At 38.1% G+C, this 25,442-nt stretch overlaps 1 protein-coding gene across 7 annotated transcripts in view; it reads right to left on the reverse strand.

The window, feature by feature from the left end:
* Positions 1-310: 310 nt before the first annotated feature.
* LOC119854430 (broad substrate specificity ATP-binding cassette transporter ABCG2-like) overlaps positions 311-25,442 on the reverse strand; it is a 41,541-nt gene continuing 16,409 nt past the window's right edge. For 3 of the 7 annotated variants that reach the window (XM_043513502.1, XM_038398813.2, XM_043513504.1), the window contains 14 exons: positions 23,547-23,606; positions 22,822-22,936; positions 18,905-19,057; positions 18,271-18,428; positions 17,853-18,004; positions 16,933-17,037; positions 14,481-14,728; positions 11,732-11,814; positions 9,974-10,063; positions 9,184-9,308; positions 7,336-7,490; positions 6,180-6,269; positions 4,915-5,009; positions 311-2,634 (listed from right to left, as the gene is read on the reverse strand). In XM_043513502.1, the coding sequence (XP_043369437.1) occupies positions 2,484-2,634; positions 4,915-5,009; positions 6,180-6,269; positions 7,336-7,490; positions 9,184-9,308; positions 9,974-10,063; positions 11,732-11,814; positions 14,481-14,728; positions 16,933-17,037; positions 17,853-18,004; positions 18,271-18,428; positions 18,905-19,057; positions 22,822-22,936; positions 23,547-23,606 (1,780 nt within the window). In that variant the 3' untranslated portion in view covers positions 311-2,483. Of the gene's footprint in view, positions 2,635-4,914; positions 5,010-6,179; positions 6,270-7,130; positions 7,303-7,335; positions 7,491-9,183; positions 9,309-9,973; positions 10,064-11,731; positions 11,815-14,480; positions 14,729-16,932; positions 17,038-17,852; positions 18,005-18,270; positions 18,429-18,904; positions 19,058-22,821; positions 22,937-23,546; positions 23,607-24,493; positions 24,577-25,442 lie in introns of those variants that run through there. The other 4 variants (XM_043513503.1, XR_006280940.1, XR_006280941.1 and 1 more) reach the window with 4 other exon arrangements.

Here is a 25,442-nt window from a genome sequence, read left to right on the forward strand (position 1 = left end):
GTTATCTGTTACATCACTATGATTTGAACTCACACATGGTAGCTGGGTTTCTCCCCATGACTTTAGGAAACAGCAGTAGCTAAAATATAAAGAAAATTAATGTCAACAACAAAGGTCTGAGACATTTGGAAAGTTTAAAACTACACCTGACCTGATTTATTTTGCTAGTAACCTAAAATAAAGAGGAGAGAGGATTTCCGTAAAGAAAATTAAAAATGGTGGGATACCAGCTTTTAGGACTTCAGGGGAAACCATGCTGCAGTGTATTACAACCCATGGGCATATAAAAGGGGTCTTCAGTTTTTTTAAAAAAGTGTTTTACTGATGCTTCACTAATGACAATGCATATGTTCTCAAGCCCCAGACACAAACTTTTCTTTCCACCATTGAGAAAGACATGAACACATCAGTGATAATGAAAACCAAACTAAAACTATTCCCAAGTACATTTGGGCACAATCCTGCAGCCCTACTGACCTCAACTGAACACTAAGGGCTGCAGAATTGGGTTCTTTTTACATTCTTTTATAACTTATTAACACATTTTTTTTCATATTACAAATTTCACAGAGAGAAAATGAGTCAGTAGCACGACTGGTGGTGATCAGTTTATTTATGGATCTAGAAGAGAGTAAATGTTGAGACAGTAAAATTTGTGGCTGACAGAAAATTATTTAAACTAGTCAAGACTAGAGAGGATTGTGTGCAATTTCAAAAGGACCTAACACAATTAAGTAATTGGGCCACACAATGTTAAATAAAATTCAGTATGGACGAGGGCAGTAATGCATACTGGAGGGAACTTCACATACATAGTGACCGAATTTAAATTATTACCATGTGAAAAATATGAAGGCAGCTCACTGAAGAGGTGCAACAATGGAAAAAATGTTAAGCTCTGCTAAGATGGATAGTGGAATACAGAAAGCATTGTAATACCATCATAACCAGATAGTACGTCCTTTGAATAACATATTTATTTTTGGTCACCACATTAAAAAGATACACTATAGCTGCAACAGAAAAAATCCTAAGGACAACAAAGATAATTTGTTGCACAGGAACTGAGAAGCCTTCCATTCAAGGAGAGTAGGAATAAATACAACAGTTATATAAATTAATTAACAGAATGAAGAATATCGTTAGGGTACACCATCTACCCCTTCAGATAACACAAAAACAGGAGGTACTTGACATAAGGAAATTTAAAATGCAACATAAAGTGAGAATTAATTTACCTGTAGAAACTACATATTAATGTATTACAGCTATAGTATGTTATTAAGACAGTGTTGCCAGCTCTTACGATTTGATCATGAGTCTGGTGATGCGTGGTGTTTTCCTTAAACCCTCAACAACCGGAATCAAGAGATTACATGAGAATTTCAGCTCTCACTTCAAAGAAGTTTCTAGCCCATATGGTTACAGAATAAAGCTTGAAAACATGAAGCAAATTCACCCAAAGAGCTCAGAAACCAGAAGACAAATAAAAATAACCAAAAAAATTTACTTTACTTTAAACAAATCTCACAATGGAAATAGGATACCAAACTAGATTATTGGTCTGTTGCTGTATGGTAATTTCTGTGTTCCTAACTGAAATACTGTTCAAAGAAAAAATACATTATATTTGGCATGTATATTTTAATGCACCTTTTCCCATGCGTGATAGTTAAGGTTTGTATTCAGTAATACATATTTCCGCGTTACTGAAACCATGCAAACCAATTTTACATCTGACCGGTGAACAGGTGCGAGAGGCGGGGCAGAGCCATAACCTCACCCTCCGCCTGCTCCTCCAAGTCCTTTTGTGGCACTGTGCACCGCAAGGAATAAGACCGCCCCAGCATGCCACAACTAACCGCAGGGGCTACAATTCTTCCTAGTTCTTATACAGAGTACACAAAGGTTAGGCAGCTTCTTAGTCTTCCCCTCACCACCACCAGCTATGCAACCATGTAAGGACCAGGCAAAATCTGGCGCATGGCAAACATGACTGTGATGTGGTGGAATGTATGTGGAGGAGGGAAATAGGAGAGATAAAATTAGTGTTCCAAGACCTTAAAAATAGATTTTCTTTTTTGTCAGAGTATCACTCTGGATGTGCAAAATTAAGAAAATGTGTCCAACCATGGAACCTTTTTGTTGTGGATAGAGCCATTAATTATTACCATTTCATAATTGTTCTGTATTTTAACAAATAGCATATAGTAAAGAATTGACTTTACAATTGGTCTGATGAAGAGATGAATACTGTTATGTACATTTCATGACAAAGAAAATTCAGGCATACTGTAAATTTCAAGAAAGTGCATTTCAATGAATACTTAGTATTGCTGAAGATTTTTTTGTTAACTTTGTTACATTTTGAGGCAAGAGGTAAAAGATACAAAAGAGTACTATTAACAAAAAATCAAGTCAGTTTTCTAACTTATAAAACTATTCAAACAGTGTGAATTACACTATATTTACTCTTTTTTGTTTTAAGATAACTTTTTCATGAAGTGCAGTTTCAGATAAGAAATTGTAAGGAAAATTATTGTCATGCATGCAAGAGCCACATGATTCTGCCACAGGCCCCAGGAAGTTGCCTCAATTCCTTGGTTTTTCAAATATTCTTCTCCAGTACAATACCTAAAAATATATGCAGAGATTTTTAAAAGTGAATCCTTTGTTAGGTATCTGTTATGTTATATTAAGTTCATTTAAACTGGAATTCCACATGACAACAAAGGCATTTTGGCAGCTGCCAAGTCTTAAGAAAAATGCATGGAGACATTTCATGTCAGGAGCTCCTGACCCCCAGAACCCAAGGATTTAAATTCCACTTTTTCCTCTTGATTGACCTGAGATAAGATTACAACACTTTACACACATTAAACTACACAGAAAGGGTGGTCCAGTGGTTAAGGTGCTAGCCTGGGACTGAGGAGCCCAAATTCAGTTTCCAGTTCTGCCACAGACTTTTTTGTGTGTGACTTTGGGTAAGTCACTTAGGGTGCATCTATATTTAAAATGCTGCAGTGATGCAACTGCACCACAAAGCACTTCAGGTAAGACACTAACTACCCCAACAGGAGAGGTTCTCATTGGCATAGGTACTCAACCTCCCCAAGGGGGCAGTAGCTAAGTTGACGGGAGATTTCTCCCATCAACCTAGCACTGTCTACACTGGGGGTTAAGTTGGTTTAACTAAAAAGAAAAGGAGTACTTGTGGCACCTTAGACTAACAAATTTATTTGAGCATAAGCTTTCGTGAGCTACAGCTCACTTCATCGGATGCATTTGGTGGAAAATACAGTGGGGAGATTTATATATACACACACAGAGAACATGAAACAATGGGTTTTATCACTTAAGATAAGCCATCACCAGCAGCAGGGGGGGAAAAAGGAGGAAAATCTTTCATGGTGACAAGCAAGGTAGGCCATTTCCAGCAGTTAACAAGAACATCTGAGGAACAAATCAGACGTCGAGAATTATAACATTCAAAAACCAGTCGGAGAACATTTCAATCTCTCCGATCATTCGATTACAGACCTGAGGGTGGCTATCCTTCAACAAAAAAACTTCAAAAACAGACTCCAATGAGAGACTGCTGAATTGGAATTAATTTGCAAACTGGATACAATTAACTTTAGGCTTGACTAGAGACTGGGCATGGATGAGTCATTACACAAAGTAAAACTATTTCCCCATGTTATTTCCCCCCCCCCCCCCCCACTGTTCCTCAGATGTTCTTGTTAACTGCTGGAAATGGCCTACCTTGCTTGTCACCATGAAAGGTTTTCCTCTCCCCCCCTCCCCCGCTGCTGGTGATGGCTCATCTTAAGTGATCACTCTCCTTACAGTGTGTATGATAAAAACCATTGTTTCATGTTCTCTGTGTGTGTATATAAATCTCCCCACTGTATTTTCCACCAAATGCATCTGACGAAGTGAGCTGTGTAGCTCACGAAAGCTTATGCTCAAATAAATTTGTTAATCTCTAAGGTGCCACAAGTACTCCTTTTCTTTTTGCAAATACAGACTAACACAGCTGCTACTCTGAAACCTATCATTATGTTGGTTTAACTGTTTCACTCAGGGTGGATTTTTCACATCCCTGAACATATACTGATCTAATTTCCTAGTGTAGACCAGGCCTTAGTCTCACTGCATATGTCTACACTCCATCTGGGAATGAGCCTTCCAGTCCGAGTCCACAGACTTGCGCAAGACCTGCTAACGCTAATCCGCTAAAACTAGCTGTGTGGACATTGCTTTGACATTCTTGTTCAGGCTCTCAAGCCTCCCGTCCCAAGCTTGGGAGACCCAGGTGCAATGTCTACACAGCTAATTTTAGCATGCTAGCATGAGTCCCATTAGCACAAGTCTATAGCTGCAGGCTGGGAGGCTTGTTCCCAGATGCAGTGTAGACATGCCCACTGTGCCTTCCCAGTCTGTAAAATGGGGCATAATAGTACTTCCTTTCTCCACCGTGGTGTTGTGAGGATAACTACATTAAAGACTGTGAGGTGGTCAGATACTGTGGTCAGGGGATCATATAGGTACCCAAGATAAGAGATCGTTTTCTTTTCAATTAATAATTTTATTTTTCATGTTGTATGACGCTGTTTTGTGGGGTTTTTGTTTTAATAGACATAATGAATGCAAAATGACAAAGGCATATCGATATTGCTATGAATATCTTTACTGATTCTTTTGCTAATGGCCTCTGTAGCATATTATCTTAGCACATACAATGCAAAAAAAAAACCCAAATGCTTTTTTCTTAATACTAAAGAAATATTACTTTAAAGAATCCTACTGTAGATGCTGAATGCCACTTCAAATTCTCTAGCACTCAAATAAAACCTTACTATCTTGTAGATGCATTGTAGTGGGATTCATTTTAATGAAAAACATACTTACGGTTGGCTAACTTCTGTGCAGTTCGTATCAGTCTGACTTGTATTAGCGATAACAGTGCATAATTTCAGATCAGTAAATTCATTAATTTGCAAAGCCTTTTAAGATGAAAGAAAAAAAAAACAACTGAATTACTATTAAAGCGATGACAAACCAACTGGATCAGATACTTACTAAAATCAAATTTATCTTCAAAAATTGTATGGCATCATAGCTTATGATCTCAGACAAATCCATCTTTTCTATCCTATGTCATAGCTGATTTTGTTGTAAGAGTATAGTTGTATACATGATGTAAGAATATAGTTTATTCAGCACCCCATATGACAGTGGTCATCTATACAACAGCTATCTAACCCAGCACTTTCAAAAGACTCCATATTTTCCATCATAACTGCATTACTGACTCAGCTTCCAAAAAATAAGATCATAGTAGTTAGAGATGGAAAAGATCCAACTCTTATCAACTCCTGCAATTGCTCATATGATTCCACCTATTCACTTTCAGGTTTTTTTTAAAAAGCTAAGTATTCTGCGTGATTGAAGCAAATATTTAAAAGACGAAAAAATTCTTTTGTTTTTAAGTAATACAATACTGTTTCATTTTATATAGTGTTTTTATGCAAACTGTTTCCTAATATAGTTATAACTGATATATTTATAGTTATTTAAATACCCGCACATCTCTGAACATTTGCAGATAGGAGAGACTTACCTCTTACAGGTTTCAGAATGGTAGCCGTGTTATTATGTATCAGCAAAAACAACGAGGAATCCTTGTGGCACCTTAGAGACTAACACATTTATTTGGGCATAAGCTTAGGGTTCATCTGATAAAGTGGGTTCTAGCCCACAAAAACTTATGCCCAAATAAGTGTTAGTCTCTAAGGTGCCACAAGGACTCCTCATTGTTTTTACCTCTTACAACCACCTTTAGCTGCTGTATCCATAAACTCCTGCTGTATCCATAAACTGACTTTGGGGACCAGATGTCCTGATTTTATAGGGACAGTCCTGATAATCAAGGCTTTTTCTTATACAGGTGCCTATTACCCCCCATTCCCTGTCCCGATTTTTTCACATTTGCTATCTGGTCACTCTATACCTGACTAAAGTATGCCATGTCAAGTTTTAATTTCAGTATGTTTCAAAAACTTGCCCTTTGGTCACTAATCTATGAAACCTGAATTCATTTCTCCCATCAGATTCAGATGGTCCCTTTTGACAAATGCTTCTAAACACAATGCACCGGAAAACATAGCACTTACTGTCATGCCATATCGAGGGATGCTCAAATACTGCAGCCAGGAAAGCCAAGACATGATGCTTGTAAGATTTACCAACAACCCAGAGAAAATCTGTAGACAGTAAAGACACAATAAAAAAATCTAAGTCCCATTTCACAGGAAAATGTTTCAGTCCAGAGTCACCATTACTAATCAAATGTGCACAAGTAAATCCCATTAAATCTATATGCTATATAGAAGTCTGAGTCGTATTACATTGGGGGATAATAAGGGGTTTATATCCTCCAGTCAGAGCACACAAGTAAACTTCAGTAGAGGTTGGTTGCTGGTGTACTATGCTTTTAGTCGTTAGGGGAGAACCCCAAATTAGGTTTTTGCTAAGTTATGGTTTTTAAAATATGAAATTGTATTTTCTATTCTCCAACTTCTGCCTTTGCTTCTTTATGGCAACTGGACCAAAAACAAGGCAGACAGGCACTTTTGAAGAGCCACACCGAGCATGTTCAGGGAAAACTTTCCCCAAGTAGCCCTGAGATCACTGTCCAATGTGGTGTTTCCCCAGGTGGAAAACTGGACATGCTTCTATCCACACTGCATTGCAGCCAACTGGCATCTCTTTCGTATGTGGCCTATTAATAGATAGTTGGGTTCCTTGTTGATGGTTAGTAAGTTAATGGTCTCATAATTTTAAGGGACTGTGGGCTTTACCTGTGGCTGAACTGAGGAGAGCAGGGGAAATGTGACTGTAAGCCACTTCTCTGCTCCCTCAGCACTAGATCAGCTAACATCCTCTCTAAATCATGCTGGCTGCAACAGTCCTACAGGGAACTATGCACTAGTTGCAGAGCAGACGGAGCATCATGCACCACACCACATCCACTCCTACCTCTGGCATGATCTCTCCCCTCTTCTTCCCCATTATTTTTATCACTAAAACTTGGCCCCAACTACAACATCAGATCCAAAATCCACCTTAACCCCAAATTTCTGGAGAAGTTCAGAAACAAGCCTGAACTTTGATTTTTTGTTAATGTATGTATTGGGACAAAGTGGAACATGAAAGCCCCAGATTCTTGATCTTTTTTCAGAATTCAAATTGAGATCTCAATCTGGCTCTGAACTTCACAGCTGCTTGGGTTTACATCTAAATAAATAAAAGCATAATAATGCTACTCACAATCATAAAAACAAACGTGATGGTCATGAGTAGATTAGCTACAGCTACCACATCCTGTCCTGTTGCAATTGCTAGTGCCATAGCAGTGGCCGTGTAGGATACCATCATAATAGTAAACATCGTTATAAAGAAAGCATCAGCTCGTGGCTTCAAACCTTAGGGAGCAGAACAAGAAGGCTGTCAGTATAATTTTGTAAGTGCTTGTACCATAGTCAATGTTTACTATCTTAATATATGTAGTTGGCCCCACTTATGAGAACAAATTTTATGGGAGGACAAATTCAAGGAAATCTGCCCTCCTTTCACCACCACACCATACATTTTGGATCACTGTCTGCAAGGACCAAGGATCAGTGTCCCAAATTCCTATGCCTTGCTGGTCGTGGGAAGGAGTTCAGATTCCCATGGGCACAAAGACTAGGGATTTGTCTAGAATAGAACTGATGTGTGTATTTGTGGAAGGAGTTTGGGGATTGTAATGGACTTTTTCAATTAAATGGAAGGAGAAAAAGCTGCATGTGTCTCAGCCAAAACAAGATAAAGGAGGAGACTTCCTGATTCACTAAGGGCTCAAGCTCACCACAGAAAAACTGAACAAGAAGCAGCTCATGCCTACCCCATACAGCAGTAGCTCACATGCCATAAACATCCAATAGTATTTCACTTGTTTCCAATGGGGTCAGGTCTCTCATGAGTCAGGGGTTATTGGCGGCTGTAGATTAGGCATTAGTTTCTGAACCACCCCTGTTTCACAGCCATGTAAATGTTCTCTCTGTATATCCTAATAGTGCCATAATGTCTCGTTTGTTTAAGGGAAAAACTCAGACTAGAGCAAGTGATGATTTTTGTTCTGTACTTGCATTCTGATAACAGTGGTGCTGGAACAATTTGTATAGTGGGAGTGCTGAGAGCCATTGAACTAAGCTGTAAACCTGTATATAATGGAAACCACTTGAAGCCAAGAGGTGTGGCAGTACCCCCAGCACCCCTAGTTCCAGCACCTCTGTCTGCTAACATCTTATTATTATTAAGTTTTGAAACATCCTGAAAGTTTGTCTGAATTTCTTGCTCCATGAAATATTTCAATCTGACCTTCCTGAAATGTGTAGTGAGCATGGTGTCTGAAACTGCATTAATGGTCTAAAATGGATGTCTGCAATTTTAAAATTGTCCTTACTACCTGAGGAAATGACTGAAAAGAGCAGGCTAATATCAGTTCCCAGGAGCTTGAGGTTTTTATAATCACACTTTTCTTTGACGGGGGGTTTTATCAGCATGGCCAACTGTAATGAAAAGTATTTCGTGATAGAATGATTAAAAGTCACTAAAAGAAAAGATAACGGCATGGAAACCAGTGAGACAGAGCCATCTATAAATGACGCTTAAACCTAGGGTGACCAGATAGCAAGTGTGAAAAATCAGGATTGGGGTGAGGGGTAATAGGTGCCTCTATAAGAAAAAGACTCAAATATCAGGACTGTCCCTATAAAATCAGAACATCTGGTCACCCTACTTAACCCCTGTTTCCAAGGAAAGTGCAGATGGGACATATCACAGACTGTGACAAGAGTGCTTGAAATTTTGCAAGTGTGCCCAGTCCAGCAAATTGCATAACAGCACCAATAGCAATCTCATGACATTCCACTCACCAAGAAATAATGCCATATTGGTACATGGAGTTTAAACAGAAAAAAAAAATTTTTTTTTTAAAGTGGAAGAAGGAAGATTTGACCCAACCTACTCCTGGATACCTGAAATGATTGACAGAGGCATAAAATGAGTGTGCATTGTTGGTACTGAAGCAATTTTCTTTTTAGTTTTAATGCAGCTTGTGAATAGGGCACTTGCCTAACATGAAATAAATTATACAGGTGAAGATGATGCTTGGTAAAGTCCTCATGGGTATTAGATCAGCCATTAGCTTTGAGATGAAGTATGCAGACACTCTGTAGTACCCACTGATATATTCATGTCTAGAACACAGAAATATATACAGCATATTACAGATTACATCAATTATAAAGCAATCAAATCATTTTCACATATGGACAGGTTTTGATAAGTCATGCATGCAGTTCCAAATGGAAAAATAAGAATGCATTTCTGCACACACTGTAATTACACATGCAAATGACCAATAAGATGTCATTATAATTTTGATAATTACATACGCAAATATACATGCCTATTGCTGAACACAATTGTGTCAACAGACCTCTCCAAGTATGGCCCACAGTCTTTAGTGTACATCTTACCTCATCAAAACACACTTAACGTATAGAAATTCTCTCATTTTGTGACTCATAAAGCCTGTAAAGTTCCAAGTACCCAATTAGTATCAACTCCATATGATTCTGATAACAGAAGTGAACAGTTCACAAACAAGTCACAATGTAAATAGTATTTATCCAAACTATTAGCATTTATGGACAAAACCATCCACAGAAATGATGATTGGTTTTCAAACAACTCATAAACAGGATTTAAAAAATACATATGCAATGAATATTACTTGCAGTGAATAATTTGACCAGTTTGAATAACTAAATTGTCATATTTAGATGAAGACAAAAATTAGCAGTTGAATAAGCTTTGCTAACAATAGGCAATGTTACCTGTTACATCAAGCTTTACTTACATAAATATCTTTTTTTCCACAATGAAAAGTTCAATAGCTGAAATACTGCTGAAACACTGGTTGGTGGTCACGAAGAACATTGCTCCAATTCTATGGTAAAACAAATATTTACACTTATAAAATCAGCTACATAAGTGCTTTATTCAATTATTTTGAATATATTTTCAGTAGTTTTTACAATAGACCATGTCTAAACTCTTCCAAAGAACTACTGGCATTCACTAATATGTGCTTTGCTACTCCACATACTCCATAATTCATGCACTAATTGTCTGTCTCTCCTTACTTCTCTGTAGAGATTTAAAGGTGTAATCTGTAGGATGGATTTATATAACTAAGATTTCTTTACAAAATAGAAATGGTCAAAGTATATTTTATTATGCTTTTTTTGTCTTGTTGACTTATTCAACTAATTTACAACATTTAATAACCTATCGCCAGAGAAGCAAGGTGTCATTAAGTGGGATGTCATTAGTACATGAATCCTGAATAAATGTGTCCTTAAAATAGGCTTGGTAAAACAGGTAGAAAAGTTTTAAACCATCTTCATTCAAACTGCTAAACCAATTTTCTTCATAGTTGTATTATTTTTTAAGTTTCCATGAGATCTACTAAACAAGTTAAGGGACTTATCCCACTCCTGGTGAAGTTAATGGTAAAACTTTCATTAACTTCAACAGAAGCAGGTTTGGCCCTAAGACTGGAGCTTTAGCAAATCTTGAGCTAGCTGAGTTCAATGTTTATTACTGGAATATATGGGTAAATCTGTTGCTTGTCAGAATCAAATAAAGAAAAATGATTTGATTGACTTTACTCAATATTTTGTTTAAATCACCTTCGGACTGAGCACAAATATGAGACCAAAAATTTCAGTCTACACGGAATATGAGAAAATGATGAGCAACTGGAGATGGGTTTACCTGCTAAAATGAAAGGCCAAAATTGTCAAATGTGGATGCCAAATTTAAGCCCCTGGCATACACCAGTTCTGAGGCACTTTAATAAAAATGGCCAGATTTTAAGAGGTGCTGACTACCAACAGCTCCCACAGTTGCAGATGTTCAATCCCTCTGGTAATCAGGCCACTTTTATTTAGGTACCAAATACAAATTTAGGCCCCAGTCATACACATACTCAAGTAACCTCATTCTCAAGAGCAGACCCTTTAGGTTCACCTCTGTAAAGTTAAGCATGTGTATAAGTGCTTGAAGAATCACAGCTTTAGTTGCCTAACTTCAGGCAATTAAAGTCTGAAAAATTTGGCCATTGAATTTTATCTCAGGGAAGTCTTTCAAGATGCTGTTTGTTTAATTGTTGAAGTGGTTAATGAACAGTTGTGCATTTTTAATATTTTGTATAATTTTCAGGAATCTTTCACAGCAAACTTGGGATCCATTGCTGCCACCCTTGCAATGAAGAGTACCTTACTACGCAAGTAGCCCCAATGATTTCACCAGGACTACTTGCACAAGGTAGTAGACAACATGAGTAAGGGTTGCAGAAATGGGACCTTAGGCCTCGAGTCTGCAGTGAGCTCCATGCAGGTGGAGGGATCTAGCCACAGAGAGCTCATGGCAGGACCAGCGCTTATTTTGTAATTTATGATTTACAAGTATGCATTTGCTCTAAAGTGGTAGCTATGGTATGTCACAAAAGACAAGAAAAGTTCATTTTCAGCTGCAACAATTTTCATTATCTTATGATGGTAACAGCATGGTTTGTCAGTCCCATTGATATTCACTCCCTGAGTTGACTAACCTGTTTTGCACACCAGTAAAATCATCTTTTATCCCAAAGAAAATGGCACCTACAACTAGTCCCAGGAAAAGTGTAACACACAGCTGAAATAAAATAAAATAAATAATTAAAAAAGAGAGAACAACTACAAACTAAATTTGTATTGTAATGAACATTTTTTTTAAAAAAGTTCAAAATTGTAAAAACTACATAAAATATTTAGGTGGTGAATACAGATGGAAAAGAAATGTACTCATGGTACCTAGATAGAGAGTGATAAGAGATGGGAAAATGGAGAAGGTCTAAAGCATACAAAAATTCTGTGTGGGATCCAGAAATGCACTTAGATGCCTAAACCCTAGACTACGACTATTTAAGTTTTTATGCACGGAGGAGCAATCATTAGGCCAGAAAAGGGGTGCAGCAAATGACTCCGTAGCCCAGTGATTAGGGAACCTACCTGGGTCCAGTTCTCCTGCCCTAATCACACTTTCATTTTTTAATCCACAGTGGAACAGCTTCAGCAGGAGAGACTGAGGAATTCCAGCTCAGAATATTCCATAGCTCAGTGGTTAGAGCACTTTTCTAAGAAGTGGGATACTGCTGTTCAAATCCTTTCTCGCCCTCTGGCAGAGAAGGGGGATTTGAACAGGGGTCTCCCACATCCCAAGTGAGTGCTATAATCAGTGGACTGAAAGTTATAAAGTGGGCAGTAGCACCATCTCCAGTGGCTTTTTTGGGTGGTGTGAAGCTAACTTATTCTCACGAGTAATGCCTTAGGGTAGCTAAGCTGACTGACTTCAGGTAGTGAGTGCCTATTTGTGGATTACTAAATGGAGCTAGGCACTTCCCTGCCTCCTGGATTTAGGTGCCTATCTCCCAGAAAGGGGAGGACTTCCCCCTCTGGTCAGTATCTCCCATTGGCTAGCTTAGGCAGCTCCTCGCCTAGCATGCTGGCTTTTGTGGATTGTCGGTTTGGAGCTGCTGGTACCCTTTTTGCTCTAAAGAAGGGCATTATTTAACCCTAAGGGCCAGATCAGATTCTTACAGCTTTGCATTAAATAGCACTCTACTCGTGGAGTAAATGCTATCAATGTAAGTAAGGGTATCAGAATCTGGCTCTGTGTAAATAGAATCATGCAACTTGGATTTTTGTTAAATAGCAAAATTATCAGTGGATTCAGGGATATAATCTGAATGATTAAATCTGTATGTCACAATTTCTTAAGACTAAGAAGAAGCGAAGAAAATCTCAGCAAAAATGATGGTATCAGGCAGTTCAGTCATGGTTAAGCATGAGGGATGCATGAGTCTTAACACTGTAAAGCATTTGATACGTGGTACCATATCACTAAGAACCTGCCCAAAGGACCAAATGTCAGGGATAATTCAGCCACTAAGCCAATTGTAGTGGGGGAAAAAGGATCATATCAAGACCAATTTGTAGAGGATTAGCAAACACAGCTTAATGAACTGTGTATCATTTATAGACTGTGTTTGAAATCCATTCCTAATGAGGTTTGGGAGATACAGAAGATTGTGAGAAAAAAGTCACTACCATTAACCCTGGAGTATTAGAAAGCTCTTGAGAGCATAATTCTTGTCACAAGGTCAAGCTTTTGCAATGCAGTTATTTGAGATATCCATACTATCAACATACAGATATGTACACACACAAAGCCTTTTAACTTGAGGGATTCTGAACAGATTTCCCCTTTGCTATTGATTTTATTTTACTCAAGATGTTTTTTCTTAATCCAGATAATTTATAACAGTGATAGGGTATAACTTTTATTATGGGTTGGAGCCCCTCTCGTATTATTCAGATAAAATTCAAATGGGAGAGTTGCTGGAATAAGGACCTCAGGATCAGGCCGATAAATGTTATTTCCTAATTTCTTATTCCCCAGAAGAAATCAATAACAAATTCTTTATTTAAAGGCAACTTGTAGATTTTAAAAATCCATGAACGTCATAATACTGTGCTGAATTTTCAAAAATTCAATGTTAAGTAGGTCATTTAGGTCATATTCATATTATTGTTGAATTATTACAGAAATCATACTAATATAGTATGAATAGTATTCTATTGTCTAGAATATCTTCCCCCTCCTTTAAGATATGCTACATCCAATCTGTTTTGCATTACACATTTTACATAACATATCATGGTCCTCAGGTGCAGCCATTTCAACTTTATGTGAAGTTGCATATATATTAGGTGACCATCTCTGTCTTTGACTCAGCTACTAGGACATAATTATGTGTTGAGAGCTAATTAACTGTATAAGACTGGCTAATTTACTTTCCCTTGGGGAAAAAAACAGAATGCAGTGGGCCAGGTCCTGGCGTACAGATGACTTGCATAGTGCACAGATCAGAGGTGAAGACAAGATTCTGAGAATCAGCTTCTCAGTGTAGCATGGCAGGATTGCAGGGGACTACTTGCAGGGTAAGGTACTACTTATTGTGAATCAGTGTGGGAGAATTGCGTTGTTAATGACATAAGTGTGAGGAGAATCAAACCCCACACACCTAAAATAATGGTAAATGTAAGTTAATAAATTGTTGCATATCCCTGTCATGCTCATTATTTGGGATCATTTAGCCCAGCATTTTATGGCACAGATTTTCAGATACTGACCTCTATTTTAGGTGCAAATTTTAGACCCAATAATTTGCAGGTGCAAAATTGTGCCTAACCCATCTTCAGATAGAAATGGTCTCTACATCAAATCAGACTTACAACTGTTATATTAACTATGATTACCTGAGCTATGGAGGCTTGAGGGTTGCCTATCAAGTTTTTAAACGTGCGTTTCGACACCCACTTGAGCTGATGAAAGAAGGAAGTGGTATATGTAACTTGACTGAAAATTGTCTTCACTTTCTTTTTATTCTCCAAAAAAATGTTCTGTAATATTGCTTTCGTTTCTCTGTAGTAGGTAGAATTGGAATAGTGCTCTGCTATCTTCTCTGCCAAAGTCTTATCACGGTTGATGTGTTCTTCAATGTTATCTTCAGGTTAAAGAGAAAAATATTTAGTTACCTTTTTATTGAATTAATAGAAAAAAGTAATTCTCAGGCAATCAAGCCCACAGAGTTTAGAGTCTAGAGTTTAGTAATTATAATGGCCTATTTAGTTAAATTAATCCATTCCACTCAGTCTAGAAGTATAAGATACAAAACACTCTGCACCCCTGTAAAGGCCAGAGAGAATCTGTCCCTGTGTTGTTGACCAGACAATACAATTAACAGCTATATCTGCCTGTTCACCCGAATCAGTTAATCGATGTCCGTTTGAAAGCATTGCATTAATTTTGGTTTCTCAAATCTACCAAGTATGAAAGACTCAAATAAATAAATCTAAACAATTCATGATTAGAATGATAAAGTACAAGAATTGCATGGGCCGGGGAGATTTCTCTAGAACTTATAGGCCAAAGTTAGTCCTTAAAGATTTATATTTTATCTATATTGTGCAGCAGAATTGGTACCTTAATAATGGTTTAAAGAAACCTGTTATTAAATCAGTTATACCTGGCCAATGGTGAATTCATTTTTATAATATAGTTTGGAAATGTCACTAATGTGCCATCACTCAGATTTATGGGAATTGAAAACACCCTAGCTTTTATTATCTTTTCATTTTTATTTGTCTTTTGTTTTTGTGATTATTGTAAAAATCCAGAATTGAATTGTAGGCCTTTGATGCCAGAGGACTCACCTTCCTCGTCTGGGGCTTGATCCTGCACTCATTGGAGTCAATGGTGAAGCTCCAATTGAATTCAATGGAGCAGGAGCAGGCACTTGTTTATTATAGTCTCTGAAACTACAATATTCATTTTTTAGTTGAGGGCAAAAAATACCAGCAATTACTTTAATTCAACAGAAATCAAAGGAGAGTCCCTGAGGAACTCTTCCGATACTGTGTAGGGATCATTCTGCAACCTTCATTGAGTCCCTTCATTCTTAAGGGGTATGTTTTACTCCTACAGCATGTGTGCATATAGGGCCTGATCCAAAACCTATTGAACTCCATGGGAGTCTTTCTCTTGATGACACTTTTGGATCAGGCTGTCAAAGGGAAAGATAGACTCCCTGCAAATGAGAAATTTTACTTTCAATAGCAAAGATTTACCACATGGAAGTAAGGGTCTCACTGCCAATCGTTCCTTAAATAACCTTTTTCCTCACAAAAGTTAGGGGTTGTCTGCGAACAAAAGCTGTACTGCTATAATCACAGTGGCATAGTTAAAAGTGGTACAGTGCCCCGGAGGGTGGATGCAGTTATATCGGTATAAAAGTGCTTATACCTGTGTCTAGATTCATCCCATATGTGAAGATGAACAAACTATATTAATATAAGTAATCTTTTATACTTACTTAGTGTAACTGCATCCACACTAGAAGTTGTACCAATAAAGCTATTTCATTTTTAAAAATCACATTCCTAACTAAAATAGTTATAACTGTACATAGTCTTTGTGTAGAGCAGGCCTTGCACTGTATAATTTTGTTGAGATTAAAAAGAATCAATCCCTACATGGGGTTGTAGTAGAACAATCCATAGCAGTGTTAATGTGATTACAGTAATCAGGTATGGTCCACTTACTGAAGAAAGTGATACTAATGATTACCTCAGGTGAATTTATGAGCAACAAGCTACCATTGCAGAGATGGAAAAACAAAATCAGTCCAATAACATGATAAATATTGTATGCATTAAATACACATGCAAAGCTAATATCAAGATTTACTGAATATAGTTACAAAGAGTTTTAGTATTTTGTTTTTTGACACTACTGTATCACAACAGGGCACTGGATCTGGTTTCCATGAAAGACAATAGGAGTTTTGCTATTGAATTCATTGGCAAAACAGTCCTTACTGTTTGAGGAAAAAGAGCCACATGTAATAACTGCCATTCACGGAACACCAATGGATATTAAATGTTACACACAAGTCATTTCATACTATACATGGCAAGATGGCTTTATAAAGGGAAATTTCATGGTGGAGAGATAGACACAAGAGGAACAGTATCTTCTACAGTATGTGGGTGTCCAAGTAACTCTTGAGTTTACATATGGAAGAAACTATTATTGTTAACTTGATGCACCTGAAAATGTTTTTTTTCATGCCAGAGTTGATAAATCCAAAATATATTTTGTAACTCTGCAAATCAGCTTCTTACTGTATGAAGAACTTCAGTTTTATACCTAGATCAACATCATCAGTCTTGCTTGATGCCACAGCAGTTGAGTCTCCATTAATGACATCCAGAAAAAAATCAGCAGGATTGTTGTATGGCTCGCATTCATAACCTGTAGAGAAACAGTATTCGTTCTCTCAGGCAAGTCATTCTACAGATGGTAACGTGTTGAAAAGCACATGCGGTAATATACCATCGGCCAGACTGATACCCTTACTTATGTTGAGTAGTAACTTACACCACAATTTGGTCCAACTGGCCCAAACTACTAATCAACATGAGGATGGAGATTGTAAACTGGCCCTATCAAAGCTGCCATAAAAGGAAAGCTGTAAGAATTCAAAATATCCAAAGGTGACAACTAACAAATGAGCCCTTCCAAATTCTAACTGCATGTCTGTTGTTGCTAATTCTATTCTGACCTATCAGCTGGTACTAATAGACTTAATGATAAATCATTTTTCTGCTTCTCCTTATGGCAGGTTTAATCGTTTGGATTTATTGAACCCACATATCTGTGTTGGGTAAAGTGCTTAAGTGTTTTACTGAATCAGGGCCTTAGTGTACAATTCATATAAAAAAAAACCTAAATACTGTGATATAACATGCATTACTTTTTACTTTTAAAGTAATTACTAATGAGCACAAAGGGTAACAGTTATGGTTCTGCCTTCATCCTCAACTCTGCATTTCTCAATTTCTGAATGCTTGGTTTTTCAACATTAACTTTGCATTAATGTTACTGTTATATTGAAAAAAATAATTCTTTAGTATGTTTTGGTATGGGAAACAATGAGGCACATTAACCATTGAATCCCACAATTCAAAAGCCATTTTTACTGAGTTACTTTTCAGAACAGAGCTGCATTTTAAGTATGTTCCTTTTAGCATCCACTGTTGTGACTGAAGCTCCAGAAGAAAACTCACCAATAGATTTGAAGTATTCAATGGCATTCTGAGCAGGGCCATGGTACAGCATTCTTCCTGCAGCCAATAATGTCAGGTTGTCAAACAATCTGAATATGGAGTACCGGGGCTGATGGATGGAAAAGATTATTGTTTTCCCCTGCTTTGACATCCTGAATGTGAAGTGGAAAATAAGAGGTATCAAATATCTGCGCTCTTTGAGGAGTTTTCTTCTTTCATATTCCTTGCAATACAAATCAGTAAATTAATACAGTTCAACCTGTTGTTGGAGAATCCAATGCAAGGTACAAAAAGGAATAAAACCAGCCCAGCAATATAGTAACTACACATTAACCATTCTAACCACATTTTAACTGCAGATTTATGGTGTACATCTCTGTCAAAGCTGGTTATTTCCCAGTGATTCCATTGCAGTAACCTTTTCAGGAGCAGCAAGACCGCATTGGCAGTGCTGGCATCTAATCCAGTAGTTGGTTCATCTAAGAACAAGACAGCAGGATCAGTAATGAGTTCCATTCCAATATTGGTCCGTTTTCTCTCTCCCCCAGACACCCCACGAATGAACTGGGTGCCAACCTAGTGCAAAACAAGCAGCTGTGTCATTTTGTCTGACTTCAAAGTATTCAAGCAAAGAACATTTAACAGCACATTAAATTCTGGGAGAGTTCTGGGTGATTACATTGTGATTATGGATTCAAGGATTGACATTGTTTAAGGGAATAGTACAACTCTGAACGTTGCAGAAAAAAGACTCTCCCCCTTAAAAGTTTTCACCCTGAAATCTAAGTTTCTTCATGACACTCAGGTCACCTGCTTTCCTCCTACTGGTAATTACTGTCCTGCATCTGATAGTTTAAGAATAGGCGCATAAGTAACAAGCCTTTATCTTAATTGATACTATGGGAACAGGCAGCTGTGCTGGGGTTTATCAGCCTTTTTGCTATTAGAATAAACCACTAAATCAAAAACATCCCTGCTAAAGTGGAGCCATTTTATCATCTAAAATTATTTAATATTTGCTATTAATTGGGCATCATAATATGACAGTTTACCTTGGAATCTGCCACTTTGGTCAAACCCAGTTCCTTGATGATCTGGTCAATTCGTTCCTTCTTTTCCTGTTCCTTCACAGACGTGGGAAGCCGGAGTGCTGCTGAGAACTGGAAATTTTCTCTCACTGTCAGAGTTCCCATCACCACATCATCCTAAGTAACAAAGTTACATATTTAATGTTCATTCCAGGCTTAATTTTTCCTCTTCTGGGACTTGCACATGCATCTTACGTGTGTACTGTACATGCAGAGTGCATTTGTCTGGCAGTGACAGCTGCTAGAATCAAATAGGCTGGATCTTCAAACCCTGAACATCCTATCAGATATTTGCTTTCAATACTAGTCTCTGCATGTTTGTGCAATTTATGGCAACAAGGGATTATGCTACATGTATCAAATAGCAGAAATATCAACACATGTATATACACCGTCCAGATACTTCCCGCCCAGCATGTTTTTCAGAGCAGCTAAACATTGGCAATGCAGCAAAAAATTCAAACATAGATTTTCCTTCATAAAGTTGAAAATGATCAACAAAATGTTTCTGGATTTGGTCCTGCCCAGTGCTGAGCACCACCTGTGGGAAACAGAGTGCCCTCAACTCCTCTTGTCTTTAATGGAGGTTGAGAGTGCTCAGCACCCTGCAGAATCAGTATCTGGAAAGAGTTCTTTCTACACATGTGAATAAAATCTTTCTTCAAATATCTGAGGTTGTGGTTTGGAAATGTGGTAACTGCAGATCATAGCTAAGCAAAAGCTAACAAATGCAGAAAGATTGTGAGAACACCTCCATGGAGTGCTGTGAAACTGCTGATTTAAACTGAATCCTCTCTTGAGGTTTCAGAACAGGGGGTAGGCAGCATGGTCAAGAGGAATAAGCCCAGTGTGGAGAGTGAGGAACCACTGAGTTTGAATGCACCAGGGGCTAGATTATGCCCCAAGCTGAGCACTGTGGCCCCAGTGCAATTAGCCCATGTTTACTTTAAATACATGAGAAGTTTCATCAGAATGAACACTCACATGCTTAAAAAATAAAGTGTATGTTTAAGTGTTTTGCTGGATCAGGGTCACAGTGCTCAGCATTTTGTGGGATTTAGCAACTAGATGATCTCAGGCAAGCTCCCTGACCTTCCTGTCTTAGTTTACCTCTCTGTGAAATGGGTATAATAATACTTTATTTATTGTTAGGTATTGTATGGGCAGCACTTTGAACATGTAGGGGCTAAGGGTTATTGACAAAGCAACTTGCAAACTGGAGCTCTGTGTGAGTACATTCAGTCCTACTACCTCCCTTGGATCAGTACTTGTTTAACTAAATACATGCATTGTGAGACCCCATGACATGATGCATCATTGGTCCTTGATACTCTATTCTGGCTTCAGGTGACAACTGCATTCTCAGGTGGCCCTACCTGCATTCTCTCTCTTAGATCTGAATCAGCAGCTTAAAGGAAAACACCATGCAGGCAGCCGGAAACAAAGAAAGTGCCAAGTCAGTATTGACGGAGTAGAGAAACCTGGTGCCAAATACATTTTGAATTTGAAAGAGAAAAGGAGATGGTGGGAAGGAAAGAAGATGTTACATGTGAAGGGAACATACATGTGTGTGTGAGTGTGTGTGTGTGAGAGAGAGAGGGGCAGAGAGAGAGACATGGTGGATAGAGAAAGCAATAGACAGAATGTAGAGCTTCTCACTTTATAAGATCAGAACAACTTAAAACTGATAGTTCAAGTGAAGAATCATGTCAGTCAATTATGTGACATCTTTGAAAACCAAAATGTCATCCTTAGGACAGGATACAGAACATTGAAAAGGATAAAAGGGACTGATTCACTGTGATCCACAATCAAGCCTTCAGTTCCACACCTGTGAGGAGACCACTGCTATTTAGGAAGCATTATCCGCTGTGATGAGATACATTGTCCAGCAAGGTCTGGTGTTTCCCGGGTACAGTGAAGAGCGAAGCCACTGTCTTCCCTGTCAGAGTTGTGAAGATTTGGAATAAGACTGTGAAGGGGTAAAGGGAACTGAGGAGCATATGCAACTGAGCTTGTTAGTCTATCAGCCTCAGCTGCTGTGTATAAAAGGAGGAAGAAGAGGGTGATATGGGAAATTAGATTGGGGGAGTGGGTTGTCTTGATTTGTTCTGAGAAAAGGAAGGGGGGAAATTTTATCTGGGCTTTGTTTTATAGCTTATAAAGGGAATGACTTTTTATCTGATTGATCATACAACAGTTTAGACATCTCTCTATTAACTTTGTTTTGAGAGAGTACTGGTCAGTGATGGGCTGACCATATTTTAATTTCTCTCCCTTTGCCTCTAATAAACCATATGTATTGCACTGAAGATAGGCAAGAGATAGTGGGAAATCTATTCATTTGTTTTTCCCACTGAAGCAATAACACTTTCCCATACCTAAGGAAGGAGGCATCCTCTCCGGCCAAACAAGCTTATGAGCTGAACATTTGTGGAAAACTTTATACTTTGAAAAATATATTGACTATATTGGTAGTATACAGCTGTGTCCAACCTTTTGAGCATGAAGTGGAGGTATGGAGTGATTGTAGAGGAGGCTGAGGGAACAGTTTTTGAAAATACCAATCCATCTGGAGCAATCTGGTCTGTTGTAAAGGAGGGGAAATGGCCCTGCTGACTTTTTTTTTTTTTTTTTTATGAACCCCAGTGGTAAAATCAACTCTGGCCAGGATCCGGAAAGGGATTGATTCCCAAACTTCCTTTCCATTTGGTGGCAGAATTTTAATATAAGGCTCCCAAGAGTGGCCCCAAAGAATCTCTCCAGCACACTGGTGGGCTGTCATGCCCTCTCTTTTCTTGTGGAAAAGCAGCCAGATAGTAGAGGACTACAGTGATAACAATTGCTAAATTGAATATTCCTTTACAAGGCGTATCATTTCCTGTGGTGTTTCTCAAGAACCATCCTCCCCCAGTTGATAGGGAAGGGACATGCCTGTAACTTTGGATGTGTTTTTCTGATATCTTGTCAGATCTCTACATGAGTTAGAATTCTTACCTGTTTCAAAGAGCAGTGCTAACGAAAGGTCAATTCAGAATATAGACATACATGTCAAACCTTCAAAATGTGAGATGTAATTGCATGCTATGACAGGAAATAAATTATAACATAGGGCCAGATCACCCACTCTCACAGCTACACCCACAGGACAAGATGGTGAGGGGGAGAAAACTCAGTGAGGTTCACATTGCAGAGTTTTCCTAGAGACAGGCCCCTATAGTAGTAGGGGGTTAAGGAGGGCTGTGGATTTGACACGCTGTGCCTCCTTCCACTTCTGCAGATCCAAGGGATCCATAGGGAATGGAGCCTCTTTCCATATGGAAACGGATGATATTCTATAGGGATGATGGCTGTTCCAATGGCTTTGCTTGCCCTTGCGAACTGTACACCAATAGGAACTGTGCTACTATTGGCTGGGTTTCCTTGCAGATGCCCAGTAGCAGTCAGAAGGACATACTACAGTTCCAAGCTGTTTAAACTTCTCCCTGGATTTCTAGGTACTCTGCAGTGAAAGATGCTGTGGAGAGGTCAGCTCCACTGCTCCAGCCCCTCTTGATCTCTAAACTCAGTGGAGCTCTATGGGCAGAGCAATGGTGCTGTGGAAGCAACATTCTGTATGGGCTTCTTCTATATGCACGAGGGAAGAGCCACATGTGGAAGGTCCCCACTGCATGCAGAAGCTCAGGGAATAATCCTGGAAATGGAAATCAGCTTATCCCATTTACATTTTAAATTATAATGTGTGATTTCTGAATTATATCCTGTGTCAGTTTTGACAAGTCAGCTGCTGCAGTTACCTCATATTGGATAATTCTGGTGCATTTTGGCTCAGAGGATGTCAAAACAATAAAGGCAGATGCAGTCACTGCAGACTGACTTACCTGTACCACATATCCAGAAATACATTTAAAGTTGGCAGGCTGAGGAGCTCCATTTATCAAAACATCTCCAGACAGCCCATGAGGATCTTTCCTTGCAGCTAAGATATCCAATAGCCTAGAAGAAGAAAAGTCCATCACCTTAAAGAGCTCTGAAGTGTACGTTTTCACCAAGCTGAAGGAGTCGGGGCCAGAGAAAGGCAAATCTGGCAGACAAATACAGTTAACAGTGTGTAGCCAGCTGTGCACAAGTTTTCCCGTATTGAAAATTTGCCACTTACTATAGTTCATATTTTTTTTAAAATCCTCTCAAAGAACAGAATTGTCTTTTTTTCAGTAAAATAAGCCTCCTGCTGTACTGTAGATTGATGCATAAGGGGAGAATGTCAGGAAACTATTTACTAAAAAGAAATAAATTAGTAAATAAATATAAATAAATTAGTAAAATTGGCTCTTTCTTTTTTTTCCCCTTTTTTGTTGCTTTTAAATAAAATTTCCACTTGGGGTCAAATTCTGCTCTGAAATCCATATAATTATTCTACATTTACTCTGGTGGAATCAAGATTGAAATCTTTCCCTGGGAGTGTTGTTCACAAATATTTTATATATATATATATATATATATATATATATATATATATATAGGTGCATTTTCTTGTTGGCATGATTCTACTTGGTGAGGAATCTGGATAAAGTAAAACAGGTCCTTTCACTGCTTCAACACTTACGAAGATTTGCCACTGCCAGTGGGTCCCAGAATTGCATTCAGTCCTGGTCTCATAACCCCACTGTAAAACAAAACCAACAGGTTTCTCATTCATTGTTTCATTTACAGGTTAGTTCTGTTAATCTGCAGAAATGTATTTTGCAGCAAATCCTTTTGAGGCTAGTGAAATTAGTTGGTTACATCAAATAATGATTTGACTCCTGCTTAGTTTACATTGCTAACTTAAAATAAAAGATATATATCCCATATTGTTAACTAAAAAGTAACACAGAAACTATAATTATCAAACAATAGCAAGACATATGTTGATGTAGCCATACTAAGCACAAACTCACTCTAGAATACATGCAGTCATAGCAAGCATGGTTCTCTGGCCATCCCTCTGTAAGAAAGGCATTTATCATGTAGGAAGGGCATCTTTATTTAAAAAAATACTTGGAAACCTGACTTAATGACTCTACATCAGATGCAAAGAAATATCTCAAGCTCAGCAGCCAGAAGAAAATGGTATTAAGTATGTATTTGGTTACCAGTCATTTTGACTGGAAACAACTCTTTCAATAAAACACAACAGGCAACTATTTACACTGTGTAGTTTCCTAGATAACAATCAACACGTCCCTTCTTTTGGTCATTGTTACAGATGAAAGATTTAGTGGTAAGGGCCAAATTCTCATAGCTGGCCCCCATATTGCACATGCAGACAAGCACTTGTGCGCTTAAGTATAGTTTGTATGTGCAAATGCATGTCTGTATGTGTAAATGCAGGCTTTGGTCACTGAAGTGGGAGTTTGACCATGGAAATGGACAATGAGCTGCACAAACAACCATTTATATATACAATATAGGTAGCTACTTTTGAGTGGCAGCACTGAACTTACAGATACTAGTACAAAGAAAGCAAAACTAGCTGATTGAGTGGTAAGTAATGGAAACTTGGTAACTCACTTGTAGTCAGAGAAACAGCACCACTCTTCATTAGACCGGAGGACTGGCAGAGAAGATCTAGAAGTATCTATCTGAGGATGTCTCTGATTTGGAATTTGGAATGGTCAAAAAATATCCTTGTAACTAGGAAGTCATGTCCGAACGACTACTACTCAGTAACTTTAACTATATTGTAGTCCATTCCTTTCCCATACTACTTCATCTATGTTTTGTCTAATTTAGATTGTCAGATCTTCAGACAGAGAACTGGTTTTTTACATGTCTGCAAAGTGCCTAGCATATGAAGGTTGCTACAATAACAAATAAAAGTTAATAATAAACAATTTATCAGAGATTTAGTTTCAAATAAGAGGGAATCTTATAAGCTCTTCACATAAAATTTTGGGTGCATAGAAAGGGAAGAGAGAAAATAGGCCTCTTCCAATGTTGCATATAACTGAAAGCAGAACTGCAGGGAGGGCTTTGGATAAAGGAAATTTGAGAAGATTTAGCCTCTCTCAGTCTCAGCACAAGGATTTAAAAATAAATAAGTTAATTAAATAACCAGAGCGTAGGAGTAGAGTGTTCTTATTGATGAGGGTGAATCTTTTGATGTCTGCACGTCATCTGGAATAAAACTTCCCTTGGGTAGGCTTCTCACACATAGCTCTATGTGATTACATAACTAAATAGATTTTTGACCAGGCAAGACACTCCACTCTGGAATGTATACGACTGACATATATGAACATTATTAGTTAATAATGTCTGAAGTAGCACCAGGCAGGTAGAGGGCTCCCTCACAATCGGTATTTCCCTTTGCAATGATTAATTAATAGTGAGTCAACATTTTCCACACATGGCAATGCCCGATTGCTATTTCTTGCCTGGTGTCATTGGATTCTAGTTACTTCCTTCTTTCTGCGATCCATTATCATTGTTATTTTTCATAAGGCAGCGCTTTCCCCTA

This window comes from Dermochelys coriacea, chromosome 4 (genome assembly GCF_009764565.3).
Source record: "Dermochelys coriacea isolate rDerCor1 chromosome 4, rDerCor1.pri.v4, whole genome shotgun sequence".
Classification (NCBI taxonomy): Eukaryota; Metazoa; Chordata; order Testudines; family Dermochelyidae; genus Dermochelys; species Dermochelys coriacea.